This window comes from Schistocerca nitens, chromosome 1, assembly GCF_023898315.1.
Source record: "Schistocerca nitens isolate TAMUIC-IGC-003100 chromosome 1, iqSchNite1.1, whole genome shotgun sequence".
NCBI classification, from domain to species: Eukaryota; Metazoa; Arthropoda; class Insecta; order Orthoptera; family Acrididae; genus Schistocerca; species Schistocerca nitens.
Genome location: NC_064614.1, coordinates 1,108,637,117 through 1,108,653,826, shown reverse-complemented (window position 1 = coordinate 1,108,653,826; position 16,710 = coordinate 1,108,637,117). Strand labels below are relative to the sequence as shown.

General features: G+C 40.6%; 1 protein-coding gene across 1 annotated transcript in view; it reads right to left on the bottom strand.

The window, feature by feature from the left end:
* The window catches only part of LOC126198869 (uncharacterized), a 40,607-nt gene extending 23,897 nt beyond the window's left edge, over window positions 1–16,710 (bottom strand). The window contains exons 1-3 of the mRNA XM_049935471.1: window positions 16,298–16,710; window positions 15,322–15,522; window positions 15,121–15,232 (exon numbers count right to left, since the gene is read on the bottom strand). Of these exons, the coding sequence (XP_049791428.1) occupies window positions 15,121–15,232; window positions 15,322–15,522; window positions 16,298–16,432 (448 nt within the window). The 5' untranslated portion in view covers window positions 16,433–16,710. The remainder of the gene's footprint in view (window positions 1–15,120; window positions 15,233–15,321; window positions 15,523–16,297) is intronic.

The following is a 16,710-nucleotide window of genomic DNA, read 5'->3' as shown; positions in this document are numbered from 1 at the left end:
AATGGAGTGCCAAGTGGAGGGATCAGAACATTTCTCGTATTCTGCTATTTGACCACAACAGAAGGATTACAGCAGCAAAGGAAGCCAGAAACATTTGCACCATATATGGGCATAATGCCACTGGACAGAGTACTGCAAGAAAATGGTTTTCTAGTTTTAAGGAGGATCATTTTGACATTATTGACTCTCCACATTCAAGGAGATCTTTGGGGTTTGATGATGATCATGTAAACAAATTAATCCACAATGATCCATACTAGTGTACACCAGAACTGGCAAACGTGTTAAACTGTGATCATTCCACCATTGTGCAACGTTTGCAGGCAATGGGGAAGGTTCAAAAATTGTGTGTATGGGTGCAGCATGCTCTAAGCCAAAACCACAAAAATCAGCAGGTGGCAATGTGTGGATCTCTGCTTGCCTGTCATCAACTGGCTCGTGAGCAACACCAACTAGTTCTATCTTGTATCATTACTTGTGACAAGAAATGGTGCATTTATGTTATTTTAAGGAATGGTTGACCCTAAACAAAGCAGCAACTCCCCGTACAAAGCCCTCCACACATACACAACAGATAATGTTATGCACATCTGGTGGAAGAACAACAGTGTGATGGACCACGAATTGTTTCCCCGGGGTGTAACCAACAACATTTATGCCAACAATTGAGACATATTGCAGATGCAATCCAAGAACAACCAGGAAGACTACATGAAGTGATGCTACTCCCCGATAATACCCAGCAGCATTCTGATAGACTGGCATTGCATTCTCAGATTTTTACTTTTCCCATTCTCTATCAAACAGCCTTCACGGAACTTCCTTTCCTGATGAAAATACACTCTCAAAATGTTTCTCTGAATTCTTTGCCTCAAAACTACATTAGTTCTAGTGTCACAGAACTGGAAAGTTACCCCAGCATTGGTAGACTGCCATAAATAATGAAGAATATATTATTCATGACTAAAGTCTCTGTTACGTGTATATGTTGCATTTCTTAAAAAGATGAAAAACACTACAACTTATGCTCCAACCCAAAATATTTTTTGAAACAAAAGAAAGTGATTCATATATGAATACCACTGGCTTTTGTCAAACGTGTGTGAGTGATTGGACATTAATGTGCTTATACTTGAAGCTGTGCTGGTACTGCGAACGGCTGAAAGCAAGGGGAAACTACAGCCGTAATTTTTCCCGAGGACATGCAGCTTTACTGTATGATTAAATGATGATGACGTCCTCTTGGGTAAAATATTCCGGAGGTAAAATAGTCCCCCATTCGGATCTCCGGGCGGGGACTACTCAAGAGGGCGTCGTTATCAGGAGAAAGAAAACTGACATTCTACGGATCGGAGCGTGGAATGTCAGATCCCTTAATCGGGCAGGTAGGTTAGAAAATTTAAAAAGGGAAATGGATAGGTTAAAGTTAGATATAGTGGGAATTAGTGAAGTTCGGTGGCAGGAGGAACAAGACTTTTGGTCAGGTGATTACAGGGTTATAAATACAAAATCAAATAGGGGTAATGCAGGAGTAGGTTTAATAATGAATAAAAAAATAGGAGTGCGGGTTAGCTACTACAAACAGCATTGTGAACGCATTATTGTGGCCAAGATAGACACAAAGCCCATGCCTACTACAGTAGTACAAGTTTATATGCCAACTAGCTCTGCAGATGATGAAAAAATTGATGAAATGTATGACGAGATAAAAGAAATTATTCAGGTAGTGAAGGGAGACGAAAATTTAATAATCATGGGTGACTGGAATTCGTCAGTAGGAAAAGGGAGAGAAGGAAACATAGTAGGTGAATATGGATTGGGGGGAAGAAATGAAACAGGAAGCCGCCTTGTAGAATTTTGCACAGAGCATAACTTAATCATAGCTAACACTTGGTTCAAGAATCATAAAAGAAGGTTGTATACCTGTAAGAATCCTGGAGATACTAATAGGTATCAGATAGATTATATAATGGTAAGACAGAGATTTAGGAACCAGGTTTTAAATTGTAAGACATTTCCAGGGGCAGATGTGGATTCTGACCACAATCTATTGGATATGAACTGCAGATTGAAACTGAAGAAACTGCAAAAAGGTGGGAATTTAAGGAGATGGGACCTGGATAAACTGAAAGAACCAGAGGTTGTAGAGAGTTTCAGGGAGAGCATAAGGGAACAATTGACAGGAATGGGGGAAAGAAATACAGTAGAAGAAGAATGGGTAGCTCTGAGGGATGAAGTAGTGAAGGCAGCAGAGGATCAAGTAGGTAAAAAGACGAGGGCTAATAGAAATCCTTGGGTAACAGAAGAAATATTGAATTTAATTGATGAAAGGAGAAAATATAAAAATGCAGTAAATGAAGCAGGCAAAAGGGAATACAAACGTCTCAAAAATGAGATCGACAGAAAGTGCAAAATGGCTAAGCAGGGATGGCTAGAGGACAAATGTAAGGATGTAGAGGCTTGTCTCACTAGGGGTAAGATAGATACTGCCTACAGGAAAATTAAAGAGACCTTTGGAGAGAAGAGAACCACTTGTATGAATATCAAGAGCTCAGATGGCAACCCAGTTCTAAGCAAAGAAGGGAAGGCAGAAAGGTGGAAGGAGTATATAGAGGGTTCATACAAGGGCGATGTACTTGAGGACAGTATTATGAAAATGGAACAGGATGTAGATGAAGATGAAATGGGAGATAAGATACTGCGTGAAGAGTTTGACAGAGCACTGAAGGACCTGAATCGAAACAAGGCCCCGGGAGTAGACAACATTCCATTAGAACTACTGATGGCCTTGGGAGAGCCAGTCATGACAAAACTCTACCATCTGGTGAGCAAGATGTATGAGACAGGCGAAATACCCACAGACTTCAAGAAGAATATAATAATTCCAATACCAAAGAAAGCAGGTGTTGACAGATGTGAAAATTACCGAACTATCAGTTTAATAAGTCACTGCTGCAAAATACTAACACGAATTCTTTACAGACGAATGGAAAAACTGGTAGAAGCCGACCTCGGGGAAGATCAGTTTGGATTCCGTAGAAATGTTGGAACACGTGAGGCAATACTAACCTTACGACTTGTCTTAGAAGAAAGATTAAGAAAAGGCAAACCTACGTTTCTAGCATTTGTAGACTTAGAGAAAGCTTTTGACAACCTTAACTGGAATACTCTCTTTCAAATTCTGAAGGTGGCAGGGGTAAAATACAGGGAGCGAAAGGCTATTTACAATTTGTACAGAAACCAGATGGCAGTTATAAGAGTCGCGGGACATGAAAGGGAAGCAGTGGTTGGGAAGGGAGTGAGACAGGGTTGTAGCCTCTCCCTGATGTTATTCAATCTGTATATTGAGCAAGCAGTAAAGGAAACAAAAGAAAAATTCGGAGTAGGTATTAAATTTCATGGAGAAGAAGTAAAAACTTTGAGGTTTGCCGATGACATTGTAATTCTGTCAGAGACAGCAAAGGACTTGGAAGAGCAGTTGAACGGAATGGACAGTGTCTTGAAAGGAGGATATAAGATGAACATCAACAAAAGCAAAACGAGGATAATGGAATGTAGTCTAATTAAATCGGGTGATGCTGAGGGGATTAGATTAGGAAATGAGACACTTAAAGTAGTAAAGGAGTTTTGCTATTTAGGGAGTAAAATAACTGATGATGGTCGAAGTAGAGAGGATATAAAATGTAGACTGACAATGGCAAGGAAAGCGTTTCTGAAGAAGAGAAATTTGTTAACATCGAGTATAGATTTAAGTGTCAGGAAGTCGTTTCTGAAAGTATTTGTATGGAGTGTAGCCATGTATGGAAGTGAAACATGGACGATAACCAGTTTGGACAAGAAGAGAATAGAAGCTTTCGAAATGTGGTGCTACAGAAGAATGCTGAAGATAAGGTGGGTAGATCACGTAACTAATGAGGAGGTATTGAATAGGATTGGGGAGAAGAGAAGTTTGTGGCACAACTTGACTAGAAGAAGGGATCGGTTGGTAGGACATGGTTTGAGGCATCAAGGGATCACAAATTTAGCATTGGAGGGCAGCGTGGAGGGTAAAAATCGTAGAGGGAGACCAAGAGATGAATACACTAAGCAGATTCAGAAGGATGTAGGTTGCAGTAGGTACTGGGAGATGAAGAAGCTTGCACAGGATAGAGTAGCATGGAGAGCTGCATCAAACCAGTCTCAGGACTGAAGACCACAACAACAACAACAACAACTTGAAGCAGGAAGGCAATCTGCGGTCAGTATTTAATGAGATGGGCTGTGGCACTTTGTACAGCAGTACAATATTTGAAATCCATTACAAAAGTGTTATCATGAAACAACAGAAATAGTACTAGTAATCCTTTTTTGGTGGCAGATAATGACTTTAGCATTGACTGAGTGGATTGGACTTGGTGAATTGGAAGTTTTGATGGAATGCCATGTATATATCAGCGACTGTATTGTCTAATGTGTTATTTTTATAGAGGCAATAAAGAACTTGCAATTGGCATTCATTTTTTGTCCATTTTTCTGAATGTGGTTAGCAAAAATATGTGGTTTACCAGTTATGTTACCATTATTAACTGAACATTGTCATGCCACTGTCTAGTTTCTGAAGTAGCTTGCATTTCAGGCAGTTTGAGGACTTATACATAAGTTTGAGGACTTATACATAGCCTTTGAATTAGAAGAAGAGAGAACAGCTGTAGAAGATGCCACCAGAGTAAGTGGTCCCTCACTGACACAGTTAGCAGTCAAACGAATTGGCATCGAGAAGGTGAATGTGATTACAACAACAATCCCTATAAGCCACAACAAATGTTGCTGCCCAGCATTGATCACTTCAGATCCAGTCATAAGATTGGGTGGGGAGATAACTGTGGCAGAGTATACTGAGAAATGTGTGCATGGCTGTTCTCCTGCTGGCCAGGCACATTTCCCTGACATGGGCCAGATGATAGTCTCCATGTATCCTGCACTTTTAAGTGTTAAACACCAAAGATGTACAGTCATTGCAGGCTTTGACTTTCCTCACCATGATGCCTGAAGCTGGCTCTGTATGTCATTGCCTTTTTTGGGTACTGCCACACACCCAAAAGATATGACAGATGCAAAGGTAAAATCTGCTCTCAGTACTATATTCTTCTTTGCACTATTCACCCATTCACTTGCATGTTTCATTGCAGCACCAGATATGAGTTCACAATGATAAGGTGTGAGACAAAACTTGGTAAGTAGCAACCTCACTCATACACAATCTTACAAGGAATCATTGCTAACTGTTGGGATGTGTTTCGATAATACAGACACAATGTGTAATTACAGAACAACTTTATTGGCAACTTACTGCACGGAGAATAACACAACTGATAACAACTGAAAAATGTGCCTAGCAACCTCGATAGACACTAAAGATAATAGAAGGTGGTAATACTTGAATCTCAAAAGGCCCCCTCAATTTTTACAGACAGTTATAAACTAAAAATTGAGTCTTAAGCTCATGGTTCTAGGACTGGGGCCCACGTATCTCAACAAATTTCCTGTACTTTGGCAGATGAGGAGCCTTTGTCAGTACATCTGCCATCATATCTTCTGTTGGCCGATATTGTAAGGGTACAAATGCACTGGTTAATATTTTAGGGGTTTTGTGGAACACCTTTACCCTTAGCAGTTAGTATTATTGAATAATTGATCATAAATTACATTCAGCTACATCCAAGCAGCATTATTATTGTTAGTAGACTCTAGGTTTGTTGGGGGTTGGATTTTTATGTTTGAGGTGCTCCTGGGATGTCGTGCAGTGGCAAAAGACATCCTTTTGATGAGTTTAAATCATCACAAGTAGTCACTCAGGGTCTGCACCACCATGGAGCTCATACCTGGCAAAGTTCCATGGTGTTTGTCAACACAGATGTAAGAATGAAGAAAAAACAAGGGTCTGACAATAAAATATTCTTGTGAAAGACCGAAATTGAAATCTGAGATGTAAATTGAGTTTGAATTGTTGTCTGGCCAATAAACCAGATTGTGTCCAGAGTGCATAGCGTGTTCTTCATGGTTAAAATAGGTTTACAGGAAGAACAGTTGGAAGAATTGGAGGTTCAATCTGGTATAAGATAAAAGCATAGTTCAAGATGGCAGAAACCCTCACAATATTCCTGTTTAAGCACATACTGTTGTAGAACCTGATGTATGAAATAAAATTTTATATGAATGTGCTTCATCTTTGAGTGAAAAAGTGAACCATATGCTAAACTTTCGAGCTGATTGTCACTGAACAGGGAGATGTCCGACAGTTCTCCTAAACCAGCTCCTTCATGAATGTGACAAATAAATTGCTTTCTTTGCTGCTTTAGTGAGGCTCATTTACTCAGCTTCAGTTGATGATAGAGCAAGGGCTATCTGCTTGTATGAGATTGTTGATGGAGAGTAAAGCTGTAGCCTGCATATGATTTCCTATCAGCATGAGAGCTTCCCACATCGGCATCTTTGAAACAAAAGATTCCTTCCTTATCCTCGATGTAGGTCAGTTTCTTGTCTATGGTTCCTTTGAGATGTCTAGTGACTCACTTAGATGGTTGCCTGTGAATAAAAGTATGGCTGTTAATCAAATCTGGCAGTAACTCCTTAATTTGTTTCATTCTTTCTTGGTCTGCTGAAGTGATTCTAATCTCATCTACATAAATGAGTAGGGAGATTGAACATTTTCCTACACCATCTACAGGGATGCCAATTTGTTGGTTGTAATCCAGTTGATTTGCATTCAATTTGGCATACCACTGCTGACCAGTTTGGTGAAGTCCATAAATGGCTTTTCTAAGTTTACACACTTTAGCATCAGATTTCAATGTTTGGAGCATCTCACTTGCCTTCATGACTATATGATTATCTATCTCCACATATTTCACTTTTTTATAAGAATTCGACAAACAAGTGCAGCTGTTCCACGAATATATTTTCTGTGTAAATTTCACAATTGAGAACTATACTGGCAGTATCCAGCTGTGAGACACGCAAGTCAAATGTAACTGACTTAGTCATCAGTAGTCTACATGATTTGATTCTTGCAACTAGAGAGAATGTTTCCACAAAATCAATGCCAAGCCATTGGTAGAATCCTCCTGCAACTATTCTTGCTTTTCCGTATTTATTTCTCAAAACAGTCCTACAGTCAACTACCCTTCTATGTGTTGGCCCGTCTACAATGTCCCAGGTATCATTTTTCACCAGTGACCTCATTTCATCATATATAGCCTCACACCACTCTCGATGATCAGGACCATGTATTGCATTGCTGACACTGACCTCTGTTGCATTTACAATGAAATTAATGTCATGAATTGAATCATCTGATGTGTCTACACCAGGCACTGACTGTCGAGCAGGTGTGACACTTGAGGAATTGTTGTCTTCGCCACTTGATACGTCATCATCAGGATTGAATTTTTGGCCTGTATTGATTGGAAGCAACCCATTGTCTGACAATAGCTCTGATTAATGTTTGTATTACCACTGGTATCTCCTCCAATGGAATTCTGCAGCAGCAAGCATTTTGCCTTCACCGGACACTGCAGGTTGCTGTATGTCTCCAGATACACATCCCAAAGTGTGGTTTCTGATGAGTAGTGCTAGACTTGCAGTTTCCTAATCACCCTGTGTTGTAATTACCATGCGACAGCATTTCTACTCGTACTCAGCAGTCATTTGCACCATATTCGTAATGCTAACAGATTTGTATTCTGCACTTTTCAGTTTACAAATTTTAGTTTTCATCTAATACGAAAATATCATGTTTCGTGTAACCTGGGCCCATCACCAGCTGGGATGCAGTCTGGCAATACAGGTACACCACATAATTACAGAACAACTTTATTTGTAACCTACTGTACAAAGAATAACACACAACTACAAAAGGCCTATATGGAGGATCAAACAATTTGTCAAAATTTACTATGTTGCAGAATATCTGATTGTGTACGGTGCTGTTTGACATGTTCGTCAGACTTAGACATGATTGACAGAAATACTGATTGACATAAAATTTGACAAGATGGCAGACATACATTGTGTTGATTACACCATATATGTTCAGTGAAAAATAATGTTATAACAATTTATCTCACTACATCACAAGTCTCCACAACTATGGAAACTATGATCGAGGATGAAAACAAAACTGCACTGGCAGTTATCAAGTTGGTAGAGGAGTTGCATCTTTCCCGGCCATATAATGCAGGAAGACATCAAGAAGAAAATCAGTGTTCTATACACAGCATACAAGTGGGAGTGCAATAAAATTAAAAAAAAGCAGAGTTCTCCAGTTCTTACATAGACAATGTGGACTATATGTTCCCAAATTGTGGTATTTTCGTGAACTGTCATTAGAAGACCAAGTAGCAGAGAATACATTTTTGTACACTTGTGCCTTCTTTCTCAATGTGAGGGTGACATAACACAGTTATTAGAAGTTTGTCCATTTGCAGAAAGCTGATGTAATCATCTCACAGGTTTCATGTGTATTTCTCTCACACACTTAAAACAAATCCCTGGACCAGCATCTTGTATTCTTCTTCTTCTTCTTCTTCTTTAAGCACAGTGCCAGAGTCAATTTTAGAAATGTTTTATCTGCATTTGCAGTCATTTCCACTACTGTCAAGATATAGCATACATGAGCAGCATCTGCTTCAAAAGTGAGGTTCAACTGACAACACTTGTTGGCACAGTTAACTCTTCACGTAAAGGGACCAGCAAACTAATACAGGCACACCATATGACACTGATGGAATTCAATAGTCATCATTGACATTTCCAAGCAATGTTTACTAATGAGCTATGGCACTCAAAACAACACACTACTCAGTCAGCATTTCAAATATGAAACTGGGGGGAGGGGACAGGTTTCCCATATGTCTCTCCTCTTGCCTACACAGCAGCTGGGTCTCTCTCAACCTGAGGTATGACTAACTTCCTTCTTTCCAGTTTTCTCCAACCTCCCTGAGGTAGAAATATAAAAGTTCCAAAAGTTACAAATCATTTGTTTGACTTTAAGCATTTCTCTTGGCAGTATTCCACAATACACCACAAGGTGGCTTGTGGAGTATAGATGTATTCAAACATTTGCCTTCTGAGGGTAAGTATGCATCAACTGTTCTCCTTTCTCAGCTGAATTTTTCTTCTGAGTCAATTAATAACCCAAAGAGTGAAAAATTCTTGCCATCTAGTCCAGAAACATATTCCCCACACAACTGTTTCCAGTGACACCAACAAACCCATTACAACTGCTACGTGGTTAATGATCAATAAACCCATTACCAAACTACATTACTCTTGCCTTGAAAAACTGAACTACATGCTCCACCAAAGTTTTGATTATCTCTCACCACACTCCAACCCAAACTACACAATATCCAATTCCATCCCTGTCACCTTGATTCCAATTCTGCAATCCATGAATCACTTACCTTTGGGAACCCAGGTCAAAAGTATCCCATACAGCCACCCATCACTTCCTACTACACTCAGGCATTTTCTATCTTAAATCTATGTCTAGAAGCTGACATGTCATATTTCAACTGTGATGCAATTATTGTGCACCATACATACAGGCCCAGCCAGAGTGGTTACAACACTGGTTCCCATCAGCTTCCCTAGCAGTTGGATGGGTGACTAGCCAGATCTGTCATTCACTGTTGGCAAGTGGGATGCACTCAGGCCTTTTGAGCCTAGTTGAGGAGCTAGTTGACTGAGAAGTAGCAGCTCCACTAAGGACAACTGATAACGGCCAGATGGGAAGTGTGTTGACCACACAGCCCTCCATATCCACACCCAATGACACCTACAGGCAGAGGATAAAATGTTGGTACCGTTGGGCCTTCCGAGGCCTGTTTGGATTGGTGCACACAAATGTCTACCTGCATGAATGGCTGCTACCAGACTGAGGCTAACACAATTTTGATCTCCCAGTTGCTAAACGCACACCATGCCACAATACCAACGACTTCAACAACTGCTTCTGTATCTGTGCCCTTCAGATCCTTTCCTCCAGTACCAGCTACTCTAAAATATGCACATTGGAGTTGTCTGTCTAGCGTATCACCCATTCTTGTGGTACTCTATTGTGCATTCTTGATTGCTCCCTTCCCGCATTTTCTTCTTCATTATTTCATCCCCGATCTTTTGCCATGGCATTCCTCCTTTATTCAGCTCTTGTATTCCCTTCCTCCTCCAACATTTCTTGCTCTTCCCTCCTCTTTCCTGCATCCAATTATGTCTCCATCTGCTCACTGTTCTGCACATATTACCCCTCCCACATTCATTAGTCTCTCTCCTCACTTTCGTTAAATAGTTTTATCCTGAAATCTCCATAAGATGTTTGCTGTGAAGCAAGTGCAAACTTATTCAGCTATCTTTGTTGTGTCAACAGAATGGGATCTTGACACCTGATCAGTACGCTCATTCATTTATTTATTCATATTCTTCTTCATGAAAGAGAAAACTGCTGAGTTGTGGGATAATTCAGGATATATGTAAGCAAGGTGAAGTGGCTGTTAGAAATTACATTACTAATTAACTCTCATTAAGCTCATAAAACTATTGGTGCTTCTTCAAATTTAACATAATAAAACCCATAGAAAATATGCTATTTTGAGAAAAACTGGTGTTTTCTTAGTTATATATCAAATCAAATTTTATTGTTGTTAAACAACTTAGCGTTGTAGTAGACAGCGTCAAAAATACAAGGAGAGGTACCAAAACACAATACAATACATACATACAGGTTTTTCTTTTTTGTTTAAATGTACCAATTAGTTTTTTTAAAAAATATACAGAAAAGTATTTACAGTTATACATCTCCTTGGATCAAATTTGTCACAGAATATGATACTGCCTACATTTTCACTAAATGCTATAATCATCATAAATAGCATCATAAAATAGCAGCTGTGTATGTTTTAGTGATGCCTACATGATCACACTGATATTTAATGTACAGCTGTTATCTACATGCCATTATGACTAGAGACCTGCCTATAATGAGCAATGATGCCTGTCATACAGGAGTCTTCAATCCTAGCATGTAAATAATCAGATAATTTATATATGAGATAACTAATTAGGCTATATTATCATTCTTCTTTCACAGCCAAATGGTTAGTGTTACTGCCTTTGGGGCAGGGTTTGATTACTGGTGCCTCCTCAGATTTTTACTGAGGTAGAGAGGTCTGGAACAGTGTTCAATCAGCCTCTTAAAGCCAAATGATGAGCTGCTTGAATACGGAAGCTATACTCACATAGCATAGAAGCATAGACACAGTAGTCCCTGCCCCATATGGGATGACGGATAGTGGCATTAAGGAGGAGGCTGGAGTGATGAGGGGGACAGATAGCAGAGTAGGATTGTGGGACAGTAACATGCTGATTGTGGGAGCATGCAGGTATGTAGTGGGGACAGGATAAGGCAATTAAGTGCAGTCGGGAGGTTAGATGGAGCAGGAAGGGGGAGCAGGGAGGGGGAAGAGCGGAAAATGGGGGAAGTAGAGGAGGGGGGAAAAAAAGAGTGTGGGTGCATTTATGGAACAGAAAGCTGTGCAGTGCTGGAGTGGGAGCAGCAAGGGGGATAGGTTGGTGAAGGAGAGTGACTAATGGAAGTTGAGGTCAGGGGTGTTACGGAAATGTAGGGTGTGTTGCAGAAAGAGTTCCAACCTACACAATTCAGAAAACATGGTGTTGGTAGGAAGGATCCAAATGGCACACGCTGTGAAGCAGTCACACGCTGTGAAGCAGTCACACGCTGTGAAGCAGTCACTGAAGTGAAGAACATTGTGCTGGGTGACATGCTCAGCAACTTGGTGGTCCTGCTGTCTCTTGGCCACAGTTTGTCAGTGGCCATTCATGGGGGCAGACAGTTTGTTGATTGTCATGCCCACACAGAATGCAGCACAGTGATTGCAGCTTAGCATGTAGATCACATGACTGGCAGAGAACGAGATTCAGTTACTCCAGTCCTAGGTGCTACTGTGCCATGAGAGGGATGCTCCTTGTGGCTGGATGGTGGGACTCTGGCAGGTGATGGGTGATTGCGAGAAATGAGTTTGTTTCTGTACAAGTTAAGGATGGTAATTTCAGTCTGTGAAGCCTTAATAAGATCCTGGGTATATGTGGAGAGGGACTACCTATCACTACAGATGTGACCGTCATGGGTGGCTAGGCTGTATGGAAGGGGCTTCTTGGTATGGAATGCTGTCTAAGTGGAGTTATTGTTCGTGACTGCTGGGCTTGATACCAACAAAAGTACTGATGCAGCCATCTTTGAGGTGGCAGTCACTGTCGAGGAAGATAGCTTGTTGGCTTGAGTAGGACCAGGTGAAGAGAATGGATGAGAAGGTGTTGAGGTTCTGGCGGAATGTGGAAAGGGTATTCTCAACCTCAATCCAGATCAAAAAGTTTTCATCAGTGAATCTGAACCAGGTGAGGCATTTGCGATTCTGGGTGGTTAGCAAGGATTCTTCTAAATGGCCCATGAATACGTTGGCATAGGATTGTGCCATGTGGGTGCCCACTGCCGAACCACAGATCTGTTCGTAGGTGATGCCTTCAAAAGTGAAAGTAATTATGGGTGAGGATATAGGAAGCTGTAGGTTTCAAATCATTCGGGTGTTGGGAAAGGTACTGTTCAATTGGGGCAAGGTTATGGTCATTAGGGATGTCATTGTAAAGGGAGGTGGCATCAATAATGGTGAGCATGGTGCTATATGGTAGAGAAACAAGAACAGTGGAGAGCTGATGGAAGAAATGGTTGGTGTCTTTTATACAAGAGGGTAGGTTTTGAGTAATAGGCTGAAGGTATTGGTCTACAACAGCAGAGATTCTCTCAGTGGAGCGACAGTAACTGGCCACAATGCAGCATCCTGGGTGGTTGGGTTTATGGAGTTTAGGAAGCATGTAGAAGGTGTTGGAATACTTGTGTGAATGTGTGTGTTGCCTTCTTTAGAAGAAGGACTTTTGGCAGAAAACTCTCGTGTGTAGCTGTCTTTTTGTTGTGTCTGTCTACAGCTAACATCTCCTCTGTACTGTAAGTAGAAATTTATCATTTTCACAATATTGTCATGTTATATGGTTTGGTAATAGGTTCTAAAATGGAGACTCTGAGATTGTGGAGAAGATGAATGTTCAAATAAATGCTGCAGTTCCACCTCCCCCTAGTGACCCTCTGACTTTATTTATAATGTTCTTCACCTATTTGACACAAAAAATTTGACCATTGTTCCTCTAATTCTTTGGGGCCACTTTTCATGATATCATGGCATGTGCCTACCCCCTCGGTGAAATTAAGGGAATTATGCATTTCAGTCACAATAGGCTATTCACTTAATCTTTAGGACCCTAAAGGCTTAGCAACTCACGGCAATGTAGCCGTTTCTACAGTACAGTGCTGTTGTTAAATATTTGACTCCTTTCAAAGACTGAGCCAGTACTTCTAAAATTTTATGAATGAATTTTGGCAAACTTCTGCCCTGTTATTCTCTTTCCCATGTCTTAAATTATTCTTTTCCCTCAGGAGGACTGTCCAGTAGAGATCTTTTTATTGGTCTAGTGTTAATACTCCCTGACAATCCACCATTTCTTTGGAAATTTGATTTTGAGCTGTGAGAACCATTTGTCCTTACAAGGTGTTCCATGCCTGCATAAACCTCATACAATTGGAGTATGACAGTTCCCTCAGAAGTTATCCACTAGCCACCAACCTCATCAGCACTTTTCTGCCAACCAAAGTTTGTGGTGCAAACCTTCCGCTTTAGCCCATGATGTTAGTGTGTTGTGTTGTGTGGTGTCATGGTGGCACAGCATACTTGAAATCGATCATGTTTGCAGAGATTGTGTTGTAGAATGCGATGGCACACACTAGTGTGGGATGTTTGCACTTCTATTTTGTCTGTGAGTGGTGTCAGTATTCACTGGACTCTGTGAGCACTGTTTGTAAGAATAATATTGGAAGAATTTGTGGCAGTTTGTTATGAGCTATTGTGATACTGGAAGCTATGACAATGGGGGACCACTTGTTGATAATGATTAAATGTCTACAGTTATTAGATTTAAATGAAGAGAATGTGAAATGTTACATCTGTGGAGAAGGTATGGCACTGACAAATAAATGTTGCTGCACCTTTGACCAGACCAGTATATGTGGTGCTGTAGGTGAGACAACATATAGCATTCTGTCTGGAGGGGTTTTTGGTTTGAGAAGTGTGGGCTCAGAGAGTGTATCAATGACACGTTTGCTGTCACTAATAGATCTGTAACCTGAGGTAGAGGTGTTCATAATTGTCAGCTGGTGAAGTCAACAAATGTCAATACGGAATCTTAGCTATGGTATCACAATGATCTGTAAAGTAGCCCAAAATCTAGGTTATGTTGAAATGTGACAGTTTGGTTGGGATTTAGTGAAGTTGTGTGTAAGGTTAAAGTTAATCCCCTGGTGGAATTTTTGCTTAGCAACGACTTCCATTCCACAGATGGATTCCTGGGCAGGACTAGATAGTATATAAGTGGTTTTGTTACATTTATCAAACTCTGTCATAAGTGAAACTAAAAGAAAAAAAATGGCCATGTCGTCACAGAGAAAAATGTATCTTCCTATTTATAAACCTACTAGCATATCCAGATCATGGCGACATGTTACAAATATTATCAAACGGACCGTACTGTGGTTTGGGGGCAATTCCTCTAAGTAATGCCTGAGGCCATAGCAGACTTCATGGACCAATACATTTCCAACCACACACATTAAACCCAGGTGGAGCATCATAAGAGCCCAAAAGGCCAAAGTCAGGAAATAAATGCAGCACACTGTTACCCCAAGTCACAAGTGCCAAGATAGGCAGCTGCTTTTAGTGTGATGTTTAGGGCAACAGGTGGAGTGTGCTATGTATCACTGATGAGCACTGCCACTTCTCCCTTGGCCTTTCACCACAGGTCATCCTTCTGGTAAAGAATTGCACAGGGGTGCCAGAGGACTTAAAATGTGTCCACTAGAGATGTACACAAATAGCCTGTACTATAAAAAGTGTCGGAATTGGCAAATATTATCTATGTGTTTAAAAATTGAATATATAATGCAGTGACGAATTAATATCTCACCTGTTTCAAAATACCCCATTTTGTTCTTAGCATCAAGAACTTCTTGCCGACAGCATTCGATAGTCTCGAATGCGAAGTCAACAAACTCTTCTAAGGCCTGAACACGCGGAACCTAGAGAGTGCGAAAATTCGTTAAAATCGTTGAATGTATTTGGTTAGAATTTTCATGGAGAACCTGAATGTCTTCTGTACGCAACTTACTGGAGATAATTTGATACTACCAAATTTCACTCTCGTGTCAGCCTCCAGTTCTTTCCTCCACACAAATCTGTTGTTCTCAACTGTAAATGAAAAATTTTCCACTGCTTCTCCTCCCGAAAATGCTTGCTGACATTCGGTAATGTATTCATCTCTCGTGATTCCAAGCATTTCACAAAAACTTTCTATTTCTTCTGCACTGAACTGTAACATTTCAACAGAATACTTTATTTAAATTTGTGGGAAATACGGAAGCGTCCGATCCCGCCCGTCTGCTTTGACCCATGACGTCACAAATATGCCGGAAACAAAAACAAACACACACACTTTCCACAAGAAGCCTAATGACACTAACGGGACAAGCGCGGGAAATTGGGTGGGTGGGTGGGTGGGTGGGTGGGTGGGTGGGTGGGTGGGTGGGTGGGTGGGTGGGTGGGGGGGGGGGGGGGGGGGCAAACTAAATATAAACAAATTTAGACGCCCTGCGTAGCTAGAACGTATAAGTGAAGACAGCCATGCATGAATACCCACCCACCTCCCCAGGGGTCGTAACCCCTGCAACCCACAGAAGATAAAGATGCTTCAGTAGCTGATTAGTGTTTTTTGTCTTTAAAAAAAAAAATCTCACGGGATAGAACGAACAGATCAGAAAGATAAATATAATAAACTAAAACAGAAATTGGAGGAAACAGATAATTAAAATAAGTAATAAGTGTTTTTAAATTTTAAAAAAAATCTCACGAGATAGAACGAACAGATCAGAAAAGTAAATAAAATAAGATAAAACAGAACTGGAGACAGCCACACTCAAACCAAACTCCGCGCCGCCATGACGTCACATATGACAACACCCTTATGTCACGGGTCAAAGCCGACGCGTGGGATCGGACGCTGTGAAGCAAATCTTTAAAATGCAACACAAAATTTTCCCATTCTTGATTTGAAAGTCTTTACATCAGGCATTATAAGATTATCTTACTTTCCCACTCCATGCCGTGTTTCCATCGATAACCAGAACATTAAGTTCATCGCTAATCCAGTCACATTTCAGTTTCAGAATGGAAGTTTCCCCTTTCTTGGGTGTTTTATACAGACTCACAAAGTTCCCTCTCATTCTAAAATCTCGATCTAATATAAAATATTAACATACAATCCTGCTTCACAGTGACACCTCAGATGTCACCCGCAAAAAATTCATCACACTCAACACGCTACAGCACATCTAAAATGTCGATTTAATATATTATAAAACATTGTTCTGCTTCACAATGATAGCTTGTGACGTCAGCCCCTAAAAAATCATATCTCTTATCACGCCATAACACACCTACGGCGCGCTGAACTTCACGCTCGTAATATCGTGTCACAGATCATATGATTCGTGTAAACAAG